General features: G+C 37.6%; 1 protein-coding gene across 1 annotated transcript in view; it reads left to right on the forward strand.

Annotated features, from left to right (window-relative positions):
* The window catches only part of SYNPR (synaptoporin), a 157,023-nt gene extending 133,885 nt beyond the window's left edge, over positions 1 to 23,138 (forward strand). Inside the window, exons 3-6 of the mRNA XM_070933538.1 lie at positions 2,815 to 2,939; positions 16,639 to 16,834; positions 21,882 to 22,073; positions 22,860 to 23,138. Coding sequence (XP_070789639.1) covers positions 2,815 to 2,939; positions 16,639 to 16,834; positions 21,882 to 22,073; positions 22,860 to 23,138 — 792 coding nt within the window. The remainder of the gene's footprint in view (positions 1 to 2,814; positions 2,940 to 16,638; positions 16,835 to 21,881; positions 22,074 to 22,859) is intronic.
* Positions 23,139 to 23,827: the final 689 nt, after the last annotated feature.

Genomic DNA, 23,827 nt, shown 5'->3' on the forward strand with positions numbered 1-23,827 from the left:
ACCAATCTGAAGTTGGAAGCTCCTTCTGAGTTTGGATATATTTTTGTTGAAAGGTTTTCCTTGTTTTTTATGTCTGCTTCCATCTTCAATATCTTTGCAATGAAATACTACTTCTTAGCTCTTGTAAGAGGTTATTCTTTGTTATGTTCCTCCCAGGGGTATTTACTTCTCTTGGGTTTGGCTTCTCTTTTTTTCTTGGCAATTTCTACTATTCGTTTTTACATCCAGTTTACTTTGTTCTTGTTTTTTTAACCTTTGGTGGTCTCCTTCCACTTTCATCTTTAACATTTTGATTTCATCCCATGGTTCCTCTGTTACACTATCCATGTGGATTTCAGAGTGATTCCTGATGTTGTCTTTAAACATGGTATTTGCTCAAGACCGTAACATGGAAACTAGTTGGCTTTCTTCTTCCATTTTATCTTGATTTGGAATTTGCACATGAACAGTTCATAATCTGAACCACAGTCGGACCCTGGCCCCATCTTTGCTGTTATAAATGAGCTTTTCCATCTTGTTGCATCAATAATATAGTCAGTTTAATTTCTGTATATTTTATTTGGTGATGACCATGTATCAAGGTATCATGTTGGTGGTTTGAAGCAGTGGTGAAATTCAAATTTTTTAACTACCGGTTCTGTGGGCATGGCGTGGCTTGGAGGGCATGGTGGGGGAAGGATACTGCAAAATCTCCATTCCCACCCCACTCCAGGGGAAGGATACTACAAAATCTCCATTCCCACCCCATTCTGGGGCCAGCCAGAGGTGGTATTTGCCAGTTCTCCAAACTACTCAAAATTTCCACTACCGGTTTTCCAAACTACTCAAAATTTCTGCTACCAGTTCTCCAGAACCTGTATGAAGACTATTAGCAATTAAATTATTGGACTGGCAGACAGATCATTCTTCTGCTTCTTTTTCTAGGCTATACAATCCAACTTTGTTCTCCTTTTACATATTTCTAACACTCCAGTCTCCAACCACAGGAAGCACATCTTGTTGGCATGTTCTGTCAAAAAACCTGAATGACTGTTATATTAAAGGATCTGGAGGTTCTTCAGGATCCTCCAGACATGTTGAATTTAATTCTCATATTTGATAATCATTTGGCTTTAACTCTAGTTAAGATAATTATGAAATCCAAAAATTGATACCTAACATATCTAGAAGAGCCAAATTGAGGAAAGCTCAGTGACCTGCATTTCATAAAAGAACAATTGAGTCTCTGCTACTGGCAGAATGTATCTGTGATTCAAGGGAATATTTTCAGAAAGAAAAATACATTAGGATTTCTTGTAAAACAAAACAACATAACAATATGTCAACAAATAAATCTAATTATGATTCTGTTTCTGCTGGTTATTTTTAGACACGAAATAGAACTTCCAAAGAGCTGCGTATAGAATGTGCTATAAACTTAAAAAAATGTTTTTAAAAAGTTGATCATAGATAATAAGGCTTATATGATATGCAGGGGGGGAAAAAGTCTGGTAAAATTCAGCCATCAACAAAATTTGTTTTTAAAAAGTGGTTTGTGTGAACAGGCAATTTAACCTGATTTGAAATAACATTCTGCATTCCTTTTTTTTTAATCTAATGATACTAATAGTGTATAACAAAATTACTTTTTTTAGCTTGCTTGCAATTCTAAATGACTCACTCTGAGTTAGCTTGTTAAAACATGTCTCCTATCTCCTGATTAAAAACACACATCAGTGGTGTCTGATTTCCCAAATCAGACACCACTGATATTTCCCAAATATTTTTTTTAAAAAAATGTGTGCAATATTACAGGAGTTAGCATTCTTAAGAAGATAATTTAATGAGATTTAGCCCATGAAGACCGGCAGGTACAGTAAACGAAGAGTGAAACCAGTAAAGAAAATAATTTGACAAAATCAGCTTAACTTCTTTCTTTTTTTTTTACTTTTGCTAATTAGCATAAACCCTCAGGAAAGATTATATAACTAAAGAAATGCAGAAATAAGTATCTTTGTGCCAATAAATCTGCTTTAGCATTATTAATACCTGCAAGCTCCTGTTCACAATTCCTGGTAACCTAAGACAGTAATTGACATTAATCCAATTTGACACCTCCAGATGTGATTTGGAAATCTCAAACTGATCTGCAAGACCAAACCATAGTCTCCTGATATAAAATTGGCATAAGCCAAAAGTTAGCAAGTCTAAACTACAGTAAGAACACTAACTGTAAACAACAATAAGGTTCTTTAGCCTGGTGTCCCCTTGGACAAAATACGATTCCATCCGAAAGGTAGATTTATCTGTGCATAAGTAAAGGATAGGCTCCCACAGGTACAACTTGGAAAGAACCTTAGCAAAAGGAGAAGTTACTGTATATACAATTCAAACATAATGGGTTTGGAATCTGTTCTTCAATTAGCTAGCATAATTTGTCAACAAATACCTAGAGAGCATGCCCAGCAACTATATATGGATTGTGTTCACAGCATTCCATAATATTCTTAGCATGATCTTGTTAGTGACCAATTGAATATTCAGAAGGTGTGTGTGAGTGGGTGGCTGTTGCTTTATAATGAGTTTCTTAAAGTGCAACTTTGGGGGGAATTTTTGCCTCTGGCCAGTCTGAGCCAGTTCCTATTAGAATTTCACATGCTTGCTTGTCACTTCAAAGAAATTAGAAATAATAATCAATGTATTACTGAAAACAGTTTTCTCTTACTCCTGTTAAGAACCTGTCCACTTCCTCCTCTGAGAGTCACTGTTGCTTCTGTTATCATAACTATGTACAAGTTGCTGAATTCACTTTGGTGAATTATTATCTTTTCACAGCTTTTTGCAGTCTTTGCATTTGCAACATGTGGTGGCTATTCTGGAGGACTGCGGCTCAGCGTGGACTGCGCAAACAGGACACAGAGCGACCGCAGCATTGACATAGCCTTTGCCTATCCCTTCAGGTAAGACATTGTTATTCTTTGACACCGGCATATCAAAGTTTAAATTGTAGGCGACAGCAGAAAAGACTGCCACGGACTACTTACATTGTAGGACTCCTGTATCTAGGCTGAAAAAGCATGGACAACCAATAGGTGGCAGCAAAGAGATTTTAAAAAAGGTAATTTTGGTGCCATCTGGTGGTTAGCTAGATTTTTGCCATACAGTATGGTGACCCTATGATAGTAACTATTTCCTGACATTTCAGAAATAGGTATGGTTATACTTAGATAAATTGATGTTTTGTGATTGGTCATGTCCATCATGGCAGCCATTTGTAATAACTCCAAAGTATGTTCTCATAATTCAGTCTGTGCCAAGAAAATTATCTATCACTCGTTTAGCATTACACGCAAAAGCAATTAAATCAACTTCCCTGCTCAATCCTTTTGAAAGCATTAATTTAAAAAAAAAAAGATTCAGAGGTTCAGCTTTATAAAGACTGAAAAAAACGGAATCCTAGAACATTTTTTTTTCACTCTAATATGACTACTAATATATATTGTAGGCCTAGTTCATAGGATAAGCCCAAGTGAAGTAGAATTGTGCCAAAGTATTAAATATTTTAAACCCACTGGTTGTAACACATAATACCTCTATTGGCAGTTTCAACATAAAATGGGGCAGGATGGATATTCTAAGGATAATCATAAGCTCTCTTCTATGTTTCAAACTATAATGAAATATCTGAAGAAAAGAGATTCAATACCTTGTCACAGAATTAATAGTATAGAATTAATTCATAGAATTGCTTGTTTTAAAGAGTACTACCAACTCTCTGTAAAAAAACCCTCTTTCCATAACTTATCATTTGCTGTTTTGCTTTTAAATTCCACTTGTGTTTTTATTGGATAGTAATGATATTCACTAATTGTATGTGAGCAGTTAGCAAACTCATGAATTTTTGGTAGGGATATTTATGGTAGACTTATGCTCTGCAAATTTGTAGTGGGTCTTTATTACAGATTTTCTTTTCCTGCTGGCTTTGCTATTCTCTGCAGATTTTTATATCTCACTTTTTTGAAATTCATGAAAAAGGCTCTGAAAATTATGCGAATGTATAATTTGATGCCTTTCCAAGCAGGTCATTTTCATGAACGTGTTTTACCAAAGAAATTCTTTGGAGGGATGAAAGCTCTTGTACTATTTTTAAAAAATGCTTTTTTGGGAGATTTTTTTTTTTTAAAAAAGCTTGAAAGTCAGCCATATATTTTCTGATTCAGATGTACACAGCACAGTTTAGTAAGCCAAGAAAAGTAGAAAATCCCCACACATTGTAAAGCATTTTTTTTCTTTTGAAGATGAAGCTTTGCACAACCTTAATTCTGTGTGTTCCTTTCCTTTCCATACTGCAACTGAAGATTGTCCTGAGTTTTCTTATATGTCCAAACCAGGAAGCCATGATTTAGTCAAGCTAACATGTTTCTTAAACTGGTTTCAGAACATTATAAAGTATTTCAGGATTTTGTGTGTGTGTGTGTGTGTGTGTGTGTGTGTAAGTCTTTCAGGATTTTGTGTGTATATGTTTTGTTATTGTGAGAACAATCACTTCCTGCTGCCTGCCCTGCATACTACGCTTAAATAACTCAGCCAGAGAGGGGAGATGTAAAGGCAGTGGTGGGATTTAAATAATTTAACAACTGGTTCTCTGCCCTAATGATTACTTCCAACAACCAGTTCACCAAACTGCTCAGAAAGTTAACAACCGGTTAACCAAACTGGCTGAATCCCACCACTGTGCAAAGGTAACTTTTAAAAAGATGAACATTCAGAGAAAATTCACATACATTGCATCTATGAGTAAAAGGAATATATAGACATTATGAACGCTGGCTAAACTGCATACAAAATGTGACTGTTAAAAGGAAACTAGGCATATGTTGGAAAATATGTATATTTTTAATGAAATCATCTTTTAAAAACTCAGATTAACACAGAAGCAGGCTAAAGTGAACCTAAATGTGAAAAAAAATGATAGATTTTTGACGCTGAGTTTTTAAGCTAAAATGTGAATAACTGAATCAGCCAGTCTATGCCATCTATAGTTTAATATAGTGTGCGGTTTTGAAGAAAAAAAACCTCTGTATAAATTCACTTGAAAATATGCTGCTTGTGGTGTGATACAATAAATAATTACAGCTATAACATGTCAATTTCATTAATGAATATCCCAGCAAAAGGCAAATCTTTCTTTCTAAACAAGGGATGTGTTTATCAGGTAAGACAAAACCACTCCAATATTTCCATTATTTCCATAAACCCATATTCTATCACTCAAAAAAACAAAGAGAGAAACTTTTCTTGCAATAGCTAGTTATATACTTCAAACATGGAAATAGCTCTCCTGCAGATGGATTTTTTTTTATCTGATGAAATCAGCATCATTTTGCAGTGAAAGCTCCAACTCTTTTGTAGGTATGTGTGATGTCACTGTTGGAAGAAATGTTCATCTGGGTTCCGTTCCAAGTGGGGAGGAAGACACTGGAAATATGGAGGCTGTTTGGAAAGATAGTTTAATGGTGGACAGGACCACATGGTTTGAAGTCCTGGGCAATTGAGCACATGGGTAAGAGAGAGAGAGAAAGAGAGATTTATACCCTCTCTTGGGCTTTGAATTTGCTTCCTGTTCCTGTGAAAGAAATGTATTCTGATTGGTTGTCAGACTCCCATGGGGCCATGCAGGGGTAACTTTGTAGGTTGTCTTGAATTCCAGGCTTGGTTGAATCTTGTTGGGTGATGTGATGAAGGGGCTTTGGACAATTATTTGGCCTATTATGGCTTAATGGCCAGTTTGGATCTTGAGTGAAGGCTAATCCTATCATGTCCTGAGGGTAAAGATCTTTGTTTTGTAGATAAGCTGGCTCAGCCTTTTGTCTTGTAGATAGGTTTGCACCAGTCTTTCTGGGGCTATTAACAAAGGTGGGGGGCTGCTTTCCAAGAGCATGTTTGTCCTTTTCTCATCCAAGGTGGTATAATATTCTGCCTTTTTAATATTTCATAGAATATTTCATTCTTCTAGGAGAAGGGTGGGTGCTAACTTCCTACATCACAATGCCCATACAAAATAGATAAAACTTGCAGCACAGAGACATGGATGCTGCCGACAACTCTGTTGAAGTCAGTGGCAGCATGGAAGCTTCTGGCCTAATATGGGAGGTTTTCTTGGAACGCTGACAGGCAGAACAGATACTCAGGGGTGAAACAAGAGTTCTGCAACCACCAGCCCAAACTATTAAACCTCTCCACCTATCAGAAAGGCACAAAGACTCACCTATATTAACAAAGAATAGCTCTCCCTCTCTTCTGGCACAACAAATGAAATGTATCATCCAGATACAGATTCACATTATAAATTGCAGTCATAAACTTAGGATTGTTGTGTTTGGTTGGTTGGTTTCTTCGTTAACATTTGGCAGGAGAGGTCAGCCTTCATAAAATATTAAGATTTTTATGGCTCAGTATTAAATTACGACAAGTTTCGCCAATGCCTATCATTTTGCTACCTAACAAAGATGCTCATAACGTTGGTTCTACTTTCTCATATTAGGTCATATTGAATAGGAAAGGGCAATTGAGCAGTTGAAAATGCCAAAGGAAGAGTAATGTAGATTCAGAAGGATCCTTCTTACAGATTCTGCACAACAGGATGCAACATTCATCTCTTCCCCTCAATTCATTTTCAACCTCAGCTTGACGATTTCAAATAAGGCAGAACAGTTTAAGGCAAACGTATGACACAAAAGCACTGAAATTAATTTTTTAAAAATGGCATTGTTGGGCCCATGAAGTGACATGGCATTGTGGAAGACAATCATGAAAGCATTGACCTATTCCTTGCTGGCCATCCTGGTGGGACTTTTTAATATAATTAGCCGGCAATGCTTTAGATCTCCAAGTCTACTGATGCATTATTGAGCACAGATGCACAGTTACAGTATATTGAGCTAAACAGAAAATTGAGGACTATAGTAGAAGGTATAAGTAATAAGAAACGGAAAATGGATTCCTATCTACAATTGTTAAGTAGAACAACAAATTAATGGGATCCAGTGAACCTTCTCTGGACTTCACTCAAGCAAAACATTTTTTTGTTACTGACATCTATGGAATATTTTTATTACGAAGTATATAGATGTCCCACTTAAATCCCTCATATTCCTCCAGGGATTTTGTAACAAGGAAGAGATACTTTGAAAAGCTTTTCACATAATTAAAGGATTATCTTCTCTGTTTCTCTTAAACACAGTTCCTAAATTGGAATGGGGGAAGAGTGATACACTTTTTATTCTTTCTCTTCCTCTGGTATGACTGGCCTGTTAGGGAATTGGAGCTACTATTTAATTCTTCACTAATATATATATATGTATATATGTATGTATATATATATATTTTTTTAAAAAAATCAAGTATTATAGAACACTATTAAGTGTACTGTTTATGGATAGATAGGAAAGCAGCCAAATATATAAAATTATTTTCTAGCATTTCCTTGATATACAACTTAGGCAATTAATTGACTGACTCATGGGACCTAACAATATCAGCATTGCTTGGCCCAACTCCATTTTTTGTTGTTTGAAAAATGAAGGGACAGCGACATCAATCATTTGGCAAAGAGACTGATCTCCGAGGAAACTTTGTTTTGACATTGATAAAACAGTGCATCCAACCACCCATAGCAGAACATTTTTGAAACCTGGTTTGAAATCTCTCTCTTTAGGGATTCATCTGAACCCATGATGCTTTCAAACTAGGTAAATGTGAGGCTATTCCCTGCTCTCTCTGACTTCCAAGCATTCATCTGAATGGTCGACTCCAGGACAAGACAAATAAAACTCTTTTCATGAACTGACACCCTTGATGTTTTACTCAGAGTGAATAGGAGCAGGGCGAATATGTAAACTTCTCCACTCATTTCCAAGCCTTTAGACTTTGAAGGGAATACTTGAAGAAGGCTAATGTGACATTAATAAATCAATAAAGACATTATCCAGAAGAAAGCATTCAATTCAAGGATGGGTTCTACTTACCTTTACTACCAGTTCGCAACGGGAGGCGTGCGTGCGCTCTCTTTGCTCACGCACGCACTTCTGCACATGTGCGGATCACCAAATATGACATCAGGGTGGGTTGGCGGAGCCTCCCACCGCTTTTACTACCAGTTCTGGAGAACCAGACAGAACCAGGAGCAATCCACCACTGATTCAATTACATTGTTTTGAAATGTAGGAGGAGATAACTAGACTTAAAGAATTATTTCATATCTGCAAGGGTGAGGAATATTAGGCTCTCCAGATGTAATTTGGATGAATTTCCATCAACAAATATTGGTAACCAGCACATATAACGGAAATAAAGGTTTAGGTAAAGCCTTAGTGTTGAGTTTGACTCATGAAGTCTATTGGTCTATCTGAACAGAAGGACTAGGGGAGACATGATAGCAGTATTTCAATATCTCAGGGGCTGCCACAAAGAAGATGAAGTCAAGCTATTCTCCAAAGCATCTGAGGGTAGGACAAGAAGCAACGGATGAAAACTAATCAAGGAGAGAAGCAACCTAGAACTAGGGAGAAATTTCCTGACAGTTAGAATAATTAATCAGTGGAACAACTTGCCTCCAGAAGTTGTGAATGCTCCAACACTGGAAGATTTGTCTGAAGTGGTGTAGGGTTTCCTGTCTAAGCAGGGTGTTGGACTAGAAGACCTCCAAGGTCCCTTCCAACTCTGTTATTCTGTTTCTGTTCACAGGTAGTATTTTTTTCCTGGCAACTACATAGAAGTGAGTTTCCGTTGCCTCCTTTCAGAATGTATTTTTATCTATAAATTTTGCTTACAATCCTGGTACTTCCTAGAATTCTGTTTAATTTTTTCGAAGTCAGCCAAAGTGAGTTAGTGTCTGCATGAGAACTGGATACATCATTTTTCCATACAGTGGAATGATTTGGTATTAATATATTTTCTCCCTTGTTGCAACTTGAAGGAACGAGAAAGTTTGGGATCTTGACAATGCTCCTGGAAAATTCCTTTCCCTCTTCCACAGTGGTTGGTCATATCAAGATGTCACAGAGCATATCTGTGCCATTTTGTGAAGTATTCATATTAAATATTAGTATTGCATTATTACAGTATTTGTAGTTTTGCATTATTACAGTATTTGTTGTCATAATAGGAGCTGTGGTGGTGCAGTGGTTAGAATGCAGTATTGCAGGCTGACTCTGCCCACTGCCAGGAGTTCGATCCTAACCAGCGCAAAGTTGACTCAGCCTTCCATCCTTCTGAGGTCTGTAAAATGAGGACCCAGATTGTTGGGGGCAATGTGCTGACTCTGTAAACCAATTAGAGAGGAGTGTAAAGCATTATGAAGTGATACATATGTCTAAGTGCTATTGCTATAATAGTTAAACAAGTGTTTGCTTCTGATAACTAGTCTTTGGCCACTTAACTGGGTACAGCCCATCTCTCCCTGTAGTCTGTGAAAAAACTTACTGCTGAGAACTCACATCTTTTTAAACTGAACTCAATAAGGATAACTTTATAGAGAAAATGGACTTTCTCCTTCTGCACACAGAATGAAGTCCAAATGTTCCAGATAAATCTATTGATATGAAATATCATCTCTACACATACACAAAATATCCATCTATTGTTGGTCTACCCACCAGGGTCTTGCCATTTTTACTCAAGAAGAACAAAGGGTCAACCATTAGTACGATATCTACAAGTAGAAGTAGAAACAGGGGAATACCTGAGTTTATACAAAACACAACCTTGATGGATACATTCAGATTAACTTTAATCCATTCATGTTTTTCTGCTATAAAATGAAAGGTTTTTAATTCATGAAAACATGGGTAATTTTGATAGCTCTCAAGCAGGAAGACTCTGTTAACACAACTTGACTGCCAGTAGGAAAAATCTTCTGAAAAAAAAAAAAACAGGACAGATCTGATTCTATAATACAGTACATCCAGAAGGATAATGAGTAGGGAGTTATGAAGAATAGTTCACTGCTGCTATGAATGCTGTCAAATTGCTGGCTCTTTCTTGTCATTTTGTGGGAAGAATAGGATGGCACAGAGGGGGCATTAAGCCACATGTCACCCTGCAATTTAAAACAGGAAGGTTGCCATTGGATAACACCAGAAGATGCAATGAAGTGTAATGTAATTCTACAATTATTTGAAGTAACAGCACTTTGTTCAAGGAGATGTATTTATCCAATAATTATTTTTAAAATGGACTCCTAAGAGACATAGTACACTAAACCCATTATTTTTAAATTCTACTAAAAACCAGAGGGGAAAATGCAATAGAACTATAAATAGCAACCTTAGGTGCAGCTCCCTGGTAGAGCTGTGGGAAAAGAAGAGGATGAGTTGGAATTCAATGATTGCCAGATGGTCTGGCAACATTTTCAGATCTAACAGATGTGACCAAATAGCTTTCCCCAGATGTATGCCTTCCAGATGAGTTGGGCTTTCCTCCTTATAATTTTCAGCTAATGTGGCATTTGCCATGCTGGCTGGGGATTATGGAAATTGTCCAATTACCTCTGGAAAGAAGAGCTTCAGGTCGAAGAGGAAAGTAGTACAGCATCAACAGCTGCTTGCATTTATCTTCATACATTATTTCCTTGTAAAGCTTTCTATTACCTCATAGACCTCATTGGAGAGACAATTTGCTATAAATTATGAACAGTGGGATTAAGCATGATTCAGTGCTAGGTTTGAGCTAATTAGTAAGGAAGAAGACTAGCAATCCATAAACACCAACTAGCAGTCGGAAGATATGATGAAAACTCCTTAATCTCCCATGACATGGACAGACTCAGCCATAATTTTAAATGGGAAATTGTAAGCATCCTAGGTTCAAGCAGAAACAGAAAACTCTAATCAAGGAACTACCAAGGGGAAAAAAACCATCACTAACACTTACAAGGCAAGTTACTATATATAAACAAGGAGCAAATGCCATCTTCCAGAGTCAGTTGATTTGACTATGACCTTGTAGATTGCTCTTTGTGGATGACCTGTAGTAAGACATGGAAAGTGAAAGTACAACTGCCTTAGTTTTGTTGGAGATGTTTTCCTGCAGACGTTTCATTACCCACAATAGCAATAACACTTAGACTTATATACCGCTTTACAGTGCTTAACAGCCCTCTCTAAGTGGTTTACAGAGTCAGCCTATTGCCCCCCACCAATCTGGGTTCTCGTTTTACTGACCTCAGAAGGATGGAAGGCTGAGTCAACCTTGAGCCTAGTGAGATTCAAACTGCCAAATCGCAGGCAGCCGGCAGGCAGCAGATGTAGCCTGCAGTACTGCATTCCAACCCCTGCACCACTATGGCTCATAGCAGGTAACAGCATCAGTGCTAGTTCTTCTAGTGATGGAATCTTCTATTTTTTCCCATGTAACACTATGAGAAATAGTAGAAAGGCAGGGGATGACACATTTAGTAACCCAAGAAGAGGCAATGAAGTCCAGATATAAAAGGTATGGGAAGAATCTGTTTCAAGGAGACTCCATCTTAATTAACCCACTATAATTGAGGCTGGGACTTTCATCTCCTTTCTTGACCACATCACAAATGACGCCATTCAACGACATTTTGGTGTGGCACCAATTATAGAAAAGATGAGAGAAGGCCGGCTCCACTGGTATGGTCATGTCCTGAGAGCAGCATCTTCCACCATTGCTAGGACTGCCTACCAACTAGAAGTCATTGGGCAGCAACCTCATGGGCATCTAAAACAGAGATGGCAAGACACCATCAACAAAGATATGCAAGCCTCGGGCCTGCACCCTGGAGATGCAGCTGACCATGCAAAGTGGCATTCAGTGATCCAAGGAGAAGGAGGAGAAGGAGAAGGGGAAGGGGAAGGGGAAGGGGAAGAGGAAGAAGAAGAAGAAGAAGAAGAAGAAGAAGAAGAAGAAGAAGAAGAAGAAGAAGAAGAAGAAGAAGAAGAAGAAGAAGAAGAAGAAGAAGAAGAAGAAGAAGAAGAAGAAGAAGAAGAAGAAGAAGAAGAAGAAGAAGGAGAGGCTGGGACTGTAGTCTTACAATTTTCAAGGTTATTATTTTTACCCCAGACTAATATGAAAGATACCTTCCTGAAATCTGTATCATTTTTGTTTGGATTTGCCAACTACCTTAGGATTGACACATACCTATATTGTGAGAGCTGCACTGGTTACCAGTTTCCTTCCTGGAATAGTTCAAGGTGCTGGTTGCCACCTTTAAAGTCTGACATGGCGTAACACCTGGATATATGCGGGACAACTTTCTAATTTCAGCTTCTGCCCACAAAATAAAATCAGGGAAGGGACTTTATCTTGGTCCTGTCTCCTAAAGCATTTCTTCTTCACTGACTACAGAAATAATTCCCTGTTCTTTGGAACACGATTCCTCCTGAGATTAAATTCTGTCCTTTTTTAATTTTTTTTTATATTTTAGCAAGCCATCAAAACCTGGCTTTTCAGAGAATCTTGGAACAGATTGGTGGTGAGAGGGACCATCCTGCTGCGAATTAGATGTTGTAGCTGTTGCTCTATTTTGTTAGGGACGTTGGTTTCTTTGTAATGGTGCATTGCTTGCTTTTGTTAGGTTGAGTGGCACATACATTATAGCAAAGTAAATTCAGTCACTTCTCTCAGAGGTTTTTCAACTTTCTGAATAAAGCTATGTGTCCATTTACACATTTGCCGCCCTCAACTCAGTAGCTGTTGTGGAGAACAAAACAATGAATTAGACCAACTCAGAATAGCAGCCTAATAACCAACTCAAATTCATAAAGTGGTTGGAGTGACAGCTGTTTGAAATTTCACGTGGATCTAAATAGCGAGGTGATAGCAAAAAAGCTACGCAGGGTTGCATATGGAGGAAGCAGTCCTATTTAACAAGCCTTTATGTCAGCAGAAAATTATATATTCAGAGCAGCAATTTCCTGTGACTTTTAGAATGACACGGTACTTACTCTTGATGCTAAAAATGTTCCCTAGATGATTCAGGGCTACTATTGCTGCAGCTCCTTTTTGGTAACTTGTGTCACCAAAGTGCTGGATGACTCTCTCTTTTATCCTTCATCTGTTCCTTCATTTCTAAGACTTCAGTAGTTTTAAAAAGCAAAGAATCTTTACGGATGGATGATTTGCTTAGGGTAGGAGGAAGACAAGGGAGAATAGTAATGGAAGCCATCAAAGTAATTCCGACAGTGTTACTTTTTAATTGCAGCTCTGTGTTGTCTGTATGGTTGCAAAGAGTCAACAATGAGTTGATGACACATAATCCATCCATCCATCATCTCAGCACTTCATTTGCCACGGCACCCTCAAGATGATTGGCAACAAAGCACATTAGTGGAAAGCAATAAATGATGTAGCAAATAAAATAATTCCTTTAATCAATCAAAAAGCCATCTGTGCAAATAATCTGTTTATAATAACATTAGGGAATAAATGACAGAGGTATTTTTGATATGATAAAAAAGGTACATAGAGTTCAAATATGCACACATAAACGTGTGCGTGTGCGTGCATATATACACACAATATTTAGAGATACAGAGGGTCCTGAGAACTAAATGAATTTAAGCTGAAATATGAATGGATACAGGGAATAAATACCTTTGGTGAATTGTGTTTGTGGCTGATTTGGTGAGTCTTATCCTACTGAATTCTTTTGTTTCTTGCTTTTATGGAGGAATAATGGTAAGTTAGGGAAATCTTCTGTCTGGTTTCCTACTGTTGGAAGAAATATCCTTCTGGGTTCAGTTCCAAGTGGGGAAAAAGATACTGGATTCATGGAAGTTGCTTGGAAAGAAGGTTTATTGAACAGGATCACATGCCTTGGACATCTTGGGCGAAAAAAAAGGGAAGAGAGGCTGAGAGTCCCTGGGTTTTATACTCTCTCTGGCTTTGAACTTCCTGGGGCACAGGAAGAGTATCCTGATTGGTTGCTGTCAGAGGTCATGGATAGCTTTGTAGGTTGTCGGTGTGTTAAGTTTGGTTGAATCTTCCTGGGTGATGCAATGAAGGGCAATTAAATGGCTTTGCCTGAAGGAGGTATATCTTTGTTATGTAGAATGGATTGGATTGGGCCTTAATGGCCCATTAACAAAGGTGGGGGGGGCTGAGTTTCTGCCCCCCTTTTAGGGGAAATTTAATATTTCCTAAAATATTTCATTTTTCTAGGAGAGGGGTGGGTTTTAACTTCCTACAATACCTTATACAAGTCATAAAGAGTTTTGTTTAATTCAGCTACAGTGATTTTGAGAACAGTACTACACAACCCATGTTCCATTGTGTCATTGTTTCAGAGATACATCTTTACTAGGTTCCTGGATGCCTTCAACAACAGCAGGTCTTTTAATGCACTGTCCTCTGTGGAAAAGTTCTTGAAAATTCAGGGAGACATTCAGAGATGTTTCTGTCTTGAAAATAACCTATGTGTCAGGTTTCGATGCTATCTCAAAATAAATGAATTTCATTGGAACTGCATCGCACAGTCAAACATCAGGAGTTGACCACAGAAAATGTTTTATGGCATTTTGTATAACATCATTTTTATGTCGTAAAATGTTTTATAAATTTTGCAAAATTTCAGTTCCAGAAGAGTCATAGATTCTGGATTTTAGATGCATTCTATATTTTAGCCCATTTGAGGTATCTTGGTTCAAAATCGTTGCCCTACAGTGTACTATTTCACCTAGTTAAAGGTTGCAGACAGAAGGGTTTTAGTGGTATGTAGATGGTGTGTTTGAATTTAGGTCTTAATGAGGTATCATTGGTAACACTCTTTTGCTTGCTTGCACTTACTGTAGAAAAGAGTGGGACGGTTCTTTGGAAATGTAAACGATCCTAAATTCCCTCAAAAAAATCCCAAAAGCCTGTAGCGTCTGGTGATTGATATCCATAACCAACGGCGACGATGCCACACACAACAACATGCGCAAATTGCATATTTCCTTATATTCTCTAATGCAAGTGCATAAGTCACGGCATTTGTGCCTAGTAAAGCCTAAGAACAAAACAGAGCAAAAATGCAACATAGCGATGGTGGCACAGTGGTTAGAATGCAGTACTTCAGGCTATTTCTCCTGACTGCCAGCTGCCAGCAGTTCGGCAGTTCGATTCTATTTATTTATTTATTTTTATTTATTTATTTATTTATTTTGTCAAGCACGTATTAGATAACAGATATAGGTATAAACATGGTTATTAATACATGAAATGGATACGAATAAAAGGGGACATTAGGACAGGAACAGTAGGCACGTTGGTGCGCTTATGCACGCCCCTTACAGACCTCTTAGGAATGGGGTGAGGTCAACAGTAGATAGTCTAAGATTAAAGTTATGAGGGTTAATATTATATATTATGAATATAATATAATATAATATAATAATATGTATAATATTTGTTTATAATATTCATGTATTCGTGTATTGATTCTCACCAGCTCAAGGTTGACTCAGCTTCCATCCTTCCGAGGTCAGTAAAATGAGGACCCAGATTGTTGGAGGCAATAGCGTGACTCTGTAAACCGCTTAGAGGGCTGTAAAGCACTGTGAAGCGGTATATAAGTCTAAGTGTTATTGCTGTAGAGAAAACTATGTTTGGCTCAGAAGCCTTTGAGACTATCACACAAATAACAGATATCATGATCTATCGTTTCAGAGTGCAAGATGTGATAAGATGGATTCAAATTACAGAAAAGCAGTCTCCAATGGAAAAAAAGCAGCCATAGTAGCTTGACAGGGGAACAAGTTACCCAGTGTTTAAATATCACCCAGGCACCTATTTGTTTGTGTTTTGTGTTTAACAAAATATATAAGGCAGTCTAATCCTGACTACTTTGGGGTTGTCAACACAAAAATTAAACTAAACATAAATAATGTAATATAATATCATAAAAATTTAAGCACCAGTTATAATGTTTAAGCACCAGCTGACGTCTTCTACACTTATCTGGTTTAGTCCAACAGTGATATCTAAATAGATATTGTCAGAAGTCATTTCACCACCCCCCCTCAAATTGTCTAATTGGCATACCCTAGCACAGGGGTCCCCAACCCCTGGTTCTTTGACCGGTAATGGGCCACGGAATGCCAGAAAGTGGGCTGTGCAAACAAGTGAAGCCCCATCCATGGGATGCAGGCAGAATGTGAAACCATGCCTCCTCCAGTCCATGGAAAAACCTCTCTTCATGGAACAGCTGATCCTCCTATATATGTGCAAGTACCAGATACCAATTCACAGAATGTTTGAATAACACTTGGTAGGGCATTATTATATCAAGGACATTTGAAGTGCACATGGAATGCACCTCGATGCTGTAGAAAGTGTATCCAAACAATGAATGGAAACTAATCAAGGAGAGAAGTGACCTGCAATTAAGGAGAAACTTCCTAACAGTGAGAACAATTAACCAGTGGAACAGCTTGCCTTCAGAAGTTGTGGATGCTCCATCACTGGAGGGTTTTAAGAAGAAATTAGTGGACAGCCACTTGTCTGAAATGGTATAGGCCAAGGTCTTCTGCTTGAGCAGGGGGTTGGACTAGAAGCCCTCCAAGATCCCTTCCAGCTCTATTCTGATTGATTGATTTCCAGAGGATTAAACTGTTTTCTGATTCCAATTCACTTTCTTCTTGTTCTCAATGTTAGGTTGTACCAGGTGAATTTTGATGCTCCCACCTGTGAAGGCAGACGAGAAAAACTTTCACTAATAGGCGACTTTTCCTCTTCTGCGGAATTCTTTGTGACTATTGCCGTCTTTGCTTTCCTCTATTCCTTGGCAGCCACAGTAGTTTACATTTTCTTCCAGAACAAATACCGTGAAAACAACAGGGGTCCTTTGATTGTAAGTATGAGTTCAACCAATGCTAACACCTTTGTCCTTGTAATTGATGTGTCTGTCTAAGTTATCTCTCCCATTGGGTTAGTTTGAATTCTATTGTCATCTGATATACAGGTTTTTCTATTTCCTACTTAGATTTTACACTCCTTGAATAGTGTTATTTAGAGGGTTATTTGGTGTTAATTGGTGTTATTTGGAGGTTGTTATTGAGAATCGTACAGAAATAGTTTAAAGGCAAACAAAGTTTGCCCAGTGATGTTGACAAGATAAATTGGGTAGACATTGTTCACAAAAAAAAAATCTGAAAATTGTCATTAGTGGTTATTGTGCCTATGGTGACAGCAGTTCGTGTAGATACACTGATTTTATTGATCTTAGTTATGATCATTTAAGAAGAGTAAATGCTCCTATTTATCCCTTTCTACAGATATTACAAATACTATGGGAGATTTTCAGGGGGTGATACAACATCTTATCTTCTTTCAATTTCCATCTGTGACTTTATAGATCCTGAAGAGACATAAGTTTTTCTACACAATTGGAATATTGGTTTTTTTCCAAAGATTTACTGAATTAAAAAAAAAACTGTGTTACTGGTTTTCTTAGATTATAATCTGTTTTGTCCCAAATCTGAGAATTAGTCCTTATAAAAATGTATATGTTAAATATCTTTCGCTTTTAAAAAGGAAGTAAAATTTTTTAGGTTGTTCCATTGAAAACCAAAATACATAACTGGGTAACCCTTTCATAAGGATCAGCCAGAATGGTATAAAGAAATATGAAAGCTTTAAAGTTTGCTGACTAAATATTGTCTAAAAACAAGGCTTAATAACAGACCTCATTACAGAAATCTGAAAGAAAACAGCTGAAGGGATATTGTCAAAACGGACATAATTGTATTTATTATTACAGAATTGCTTTATCTCAAACGCATTTATAAGGGTTAGAGAATATAAAATGTGTGCTGACATTTTGGTTTAGGCAACAAAGGATAATTTTATATAACTATGACAGACAGCATTATAACCACACATAGACACTTATGAAAAAGATAGTTTAAATATCTTAAAATTAATCTGAAGTTTTGTCTGTTTGTCTGGTATCGTATTAATGGGTGTTGGATCTCCAATTATTATCTAAAAAGGGCAATGAGTATCTAAAAACTTGATCTAAAAACAATGAGTATCTAAAAAAGGCCAATGAGTATCTAAAAACTTCATTCCAAGAAGAACCATCTCCAGGATCTTGAACTTTACAAGTCATTGTTGCAAGTTTATTTGAACCTTCCAACAGGCAGCATTAATTACTCATAAAATTATATTCTTCTATTTAATATGTAAAAGGCAACTAACCTCAACTAACAGAAGAATGTTCTTCTGCTCTTTGCTATTGCTGTGATTCCTGATTCTAGTCAGGAAAAATAATGTTGTGACCGAATTTTAACATCACTGCATTGTTATCCTTTTGTCATCATTTCTAATCCACAAATAGGACATAAACAGTAGCAGTAAACTAGAAAAGCTGTAAGGGTGACATTTTCATTGCCTGTAATCCACAAAAATAATTGGATGAGTTATCCTGCCTTTTAAAAAAAAACACCTTTATGTTTTTGTAATCTCTGAGGGAAGCCTGCACTGATAATCACGCTATAAATGGGAGGTTATTTAGGCAGTTCACCCAGCTCTAAAAAAACCTGAAGAGTAACTCATGTCATAAATTGGAACATGTACTTAACTCCCCCACCCAAAAAAATCTGGTCTTGGGGCTTCAACTGAGGCTGTCCTTCACCTCTCAAATCAGGGCCACATTTTTTGGTGTCCAGACAAAAACCCAAAATCACATTTGCCCTCCACTTTTTCCGGCACAGACAGAAAGATAATTCTACTGATTTCAACAAAGTGATTTTCATCTGAATGCTTTCTTGGATGAAAGAAAGCCTAAATGCAAATGCACTTAATTGGCCTTAATGTTCCACTCCAAAATGCAAAAAGGCCTCTACAATTTTGATTCCACATCTTCCAGAAACATTAGCATTACACTTCCTGCAGCCCTTGCGGGATTTTTCTTAGGGAAAAAAAATAACCTGCTTAGATATTTTTGGTGGTGGCGGGGAGGCAGTTTTTGTCTTTGTCAAAATATGGAAACGTTGAGTAAATTGAATATAGGATAAAATTAAAATTTGAATACAATATAATATAATATAATATATTTTTGCATATTCTGGACTACATAACCCTGATCTTTAGGGGTTGGTGCAGTGTTTCTGAACCTTGGCAACTTTAAGACATGTGGACCTCAACTCCCAGAATTTCCCAGCCAGATTAGGGAATTCTGGGAGTTGAAGTTAACACGTCTTCAAGGTTGAGAAGTCCCGGTGAATAAGTAAGTTGGTGTCTTGGATAACAACACCTAGGATGCAGGGGTGGGTTCTACTTACCTTTACTACCAGTTCGCAATGGGAGTGCACACACTCTTCTGCGCATGCGCAGATTGTCAATTATCACATCCGGGTGGGTGGGCAGAGCCTCCCACCGTTTTTACTATTGGTTCTATAGAACTGGACAGAACCGGGAGCAACCCACCACTGCTAGGATGCTTGTTGGATACTTCATCTCATTCCAACAAATTGCTTCTTTCGTGGTTCAGAGTAGAGGGATCACCTGACGTCCTACTTTCCAGCCCTGTCTGGTTGTCATTTATTATGAACATTATACGGTTACAGCAGAAATTAGCAAAAGTCACTCCCTTCGGGTGTGTCCATGTTAATTATCCACAGTATTATTTCCTGTGACACTGGAAAGTTCTGTGTCCTTTTGTTTTGTCCACCTTTTATTCTTTATTAGCCAGTTCACTATTTTTGATGTGCAATAATTAAAAATCAAGCTACATTTTTTTTGTAATTGAACTCAGTGCTTTAATCTAGATATAGGGCTTAACTGGGAGTATATGGGGTACAAACTCATTATTCATGGTAGTTTATATATATATATATATATATATATATATATATATATATATATATATATATATATATATATATATATATATATATATATTGCAACTTAATGGAATCTCAGAATGAAATCATGTAAAGAGGCTCAGATCTCTGCCTCTCTGCCATCTGGTCAAGAGCAGGATAATTCCCTGACAGTGGGATAGAAGCAAATTTAGTGTGACTTGAGAAGCTGGCAAAAAAATAATAAAGGTAAAATTTGAAAGTAGCCTGGATGTGGCTGGACCACGAGAAAAGAAAATCCATTAAAATTTACCATTAAAACGGATAAAATATGCTATATTTTGCACAACATTAAAGCAGGCAATAGGATCTCACCAGCATCTTTGTCCCTCTAACTAACTCCATTGAAGGCTAATCTTATAGCTGCTATCCAGCTGTTCCAAACCTATTTTCCATATAGGATTGGGAGGGAAATACTTTGATGAAATTGAGTAGAAAGCAGCTTACCAATCAGTGTATCCTACGTTCTTTAGATGGAACCAAAGCTCAATCTCAGGAAAAGGCAAATTCTAATGTTTCTTTCTCCTGATGAATGTAGGTGGAGGTTCACATCTCATATGTTGGCCCTAGAAGTGTTGGTCAACTTATGCCTCTCCAGAGGTCTTGGCCAAAGACTCTTGGGAATGTCAAGAGTTGTACACTTATCACATCTAGCACCAGATTGGAGAAGGTGCTCCAGATACTATCCTAAGGGAATCACTGTCCAAACTTAAGGAGGAATCAGGCTTCTCCTGGCAAGCTGGACTGGATGCAAAGAATTCAAGGGCATAAAGCTTCTGATCAGTAAATTTATTGTAGACAAACTAAATAAGCCATTATGAAAAAAGAATCCAGCGTCTGCTGGGTGTCTCCTTGTAATTTCTGTAGGAAGATATTATCCATTGCAGCTTTCTGGGCCTGTCACAACTTCACCAGAGGCCCTTTAGCCAGGCCATTTCAGGGTGACTTAGGATGGCCTTAGTGGTCCTGTGGCACAAGGCCATCTTAGGAGTCCCTTACCTTGTCTTGTTACCAACTCTTATGAGTTGGACATGGGCTGGACTTTGAGAGGCAGTAGTCAATTGCCTTGGGTTCAATTCCATGCAAGGCATATTCAAAAAGAGGAGAAGGCCCAGAAGCATGAGGCAGACCCAGAAGAAGATGGAGAGACAACATCAATATCAAAGACACACACATTACTACCAAAGCATCAAATAATAATGGTTGAGACCACCAGAAGTGCAAGAACCAAAACTTGTACCTCCCTCAATACCCGAAGTGGTAAAAGAGGAAGTAAAGAAGAAGTTTGCTGGGTATCATACGCAAGGCCTATTTATAGTCATATTGAAATTCAAATTCTTGTATCTCTTTCCTCCATCCATGTCATGTACAGGCTAGAAGTCAGACTCTTTTGAGTGGAAGAGGTTGTTCCCACCCATCACTTCTCTTGACTGATCTCCTATAAGACTATGAGATTCTTTATAACCATCTGACCAAATTTTTTTCCTTCTGGTTCTGTGGGCGTGGCATGGTGGGCATGGCTGGGGAAGGATATTGCAAAATCTCCATTCCCAACCCACTCCAGGGGAAGGATACTGCAAAATCTCCATTCCCTTCCCTCCTGGGGGAAGGATACTGCAAAATCTCCATTCCCACCCCACTCTGAGGCCAGCCAGAGGTGGTATTTGCCGGTTCTCCGAACTACTCAAAATTTCCACTACCAGTTGTCCAGAACCTGTTTCACCCCTGCATCTGACAAATAACACCCTTTTTTCCCCCTGAAGATTGTTGAGCTGAGAATTGAACTAGGTTCAAGTTCTGGCTCATTCCATCCAGCATATAGTGTGTTTCCAAATCATTTATAATTTTCATAGGTAGGAAAATACCAATGTGTGTGTACACTTTTAGACATGGAATGTCTGCATTCTGAGATTATTCTATCAAGCGGAACAATCCTTCTGGCTTTTTGCATTCATTCATATTGCACCAATGTCGTTCCATGCTTTTCCCTGCTTGTCATACATGAACCTGCAATGTTCTATTTGGGTTTTGTAGGATTTCGTTGTGACAGTGGTGTTCTCCTTCATGTGGCTTGTGGGTTCTTCTGCTTGGGCTAAAGGTCTGTCTGATGTGAAGGTTGCCACTGACCCGGATGAAGTCCTCTTACTGATGTCAGCTTGCAAACAACAATCCAACAAGTGCTTACCTGTGTACAGCCCTGTTATGTCAAGTCTTAATTGTTCAGTTGTGAGTATTCCTTTTATTTTGTTAAGAAACGGGGAGGGGGGAGGGTGTCTGAAATAAAATGGTTGGTGCCCTACAGAATCACTCAGCATTTGTTTTTTCTCACCCTTCAGTTGGAATCCACCATATTTAACCTAATTCATTGATTCTTCAAAGGATAATAAGATAATAACAGCATGAGTGTAAGATAATAATGGCACGAGCCACTGATTCTTTAAATACACATAATGTAAGCAATTAGGAGCATTTTAAAAGATAATAATTGAACATTTTGGTTGTATTTAACAATCAAAGTGTATTTATCCTAGTGGTATGAATAGAAAATAAATTTCTTCAGATATTATGGAGAATTTGAAGAAAAAAAGCCTTTTAATCATCTGAGTCCATAAAGCTAATATTATGACACTGCAAAAAATTACTTTAGGAAAAAAAAAATAGATGATTGATTGTCTCTGGTAACAACATCGTGAAGCCACAGATCCAACATCAAAGAATACAACTCTTCTTTCAATTAGTTTTTTCTAGCTCACCTACTAAATGAAAGCTGTAAACTGTTTGCAGTTTATTATTGTTCATTTATATTTTCTATCTCTACCTTACTACAGGAGTGACAGATTAATATTTGTTTTAACCACATCTCTGGAAGGTTCTCTGGGCAAAAATACTTTGAATTAATAAATTGTCTTTAGAAATTTTTTTAAAGAAGAATCTCAGTCATGTGAATAATCGAAAGAGAGAGAGAAAGAAAGAAAAACCTAAATGAAATTTAATGTCTTGCTTTTTGTTTAGGTCTTTGGATTCTTGAACTTTGTTCTGTGGGCAGGAAATATCTGGTTTGTTTTTAAGGAGACTGGTTGGCATTCTTCGGGTTCAAGGTATCCTCCAGACACCCTGGAGAAACAGTCCAGCAGCTATAACCAAGGTGGCTACAATCAAGATAGCTATGGGTCGAGTGGTGGGTATAACCAACAGGAAGGCAATTTTGGGCAACAAACTAATTATGGCCAAGTTGATGAATTTGGCCAGCAACAACAGAGTGACCCGACTTCATTTACTAATCAAATGTAGCAACCGCAGAGTTCGGAGGGCCCTTAACGCTGATCGTTTGTAGAAAGCTCAAACATGGTGATGATAGCACATTTCTGAGTGTTTGTAGATTAATGTGATGACGAGTTTCAACTAATCCAAGGTCTGTGAATATGAACTGCTGGAGGTGGGTTGTGGCTCTTGTTTGTTTGTGAATGATGAAGTTCCCCCCAGTAGATAATGATGATGATGACAACGACAGTGGTGATGATGATGATGCATTCATCACAGTGGTGAAATGAAGTAACTAATTGTTATACGTATGGTATAAATACCCTTACAGTAGTTTTGTACATGTATGGTTAGAATGTTTTGTAGCCTTCAGTCTGTAGGTTAAAATATGCATAATATAATTAAATTAACATTAGCTTTTCTTCTGCATTTTGATGAGGCAAGATAACTTTCCTATGATTTCTGAAGATTACTCTATGTAGCACAAAGCATGCATTATATATCCTATATTTTCTCCATTGCTATCTGACTGCTAGTTTATACAATTCCATATTTTTTACGGGTTAAAATATTTATTTGATATTCTTCTTCATTAGAATGTTAGTCGGGTGTCTAAATGCATGAAACCACATACTTTTCACAACTGAATATTATGACTGTGAACATGGAACTTTTCTCCATTCGTATTTAATTGTTTTGCTAATATAACGTTTTAGATA

Source organism: Pituophis catenifer, unplaced genomic scaffold (assembly GCF_029215685.1).
Source record: "Pituophis catenifer annectens isolate HBS135680 unplaced genomic scaffold, rPitCat1.0.hap2 SCAF_2, whole genome shotgun sequence".
Lineage (NCBI taxonomy): Eukaryota > Metazoa > Chordata > Lepidosauria > Squamata > Colubridae > Pituophis > Pituophis catenifer.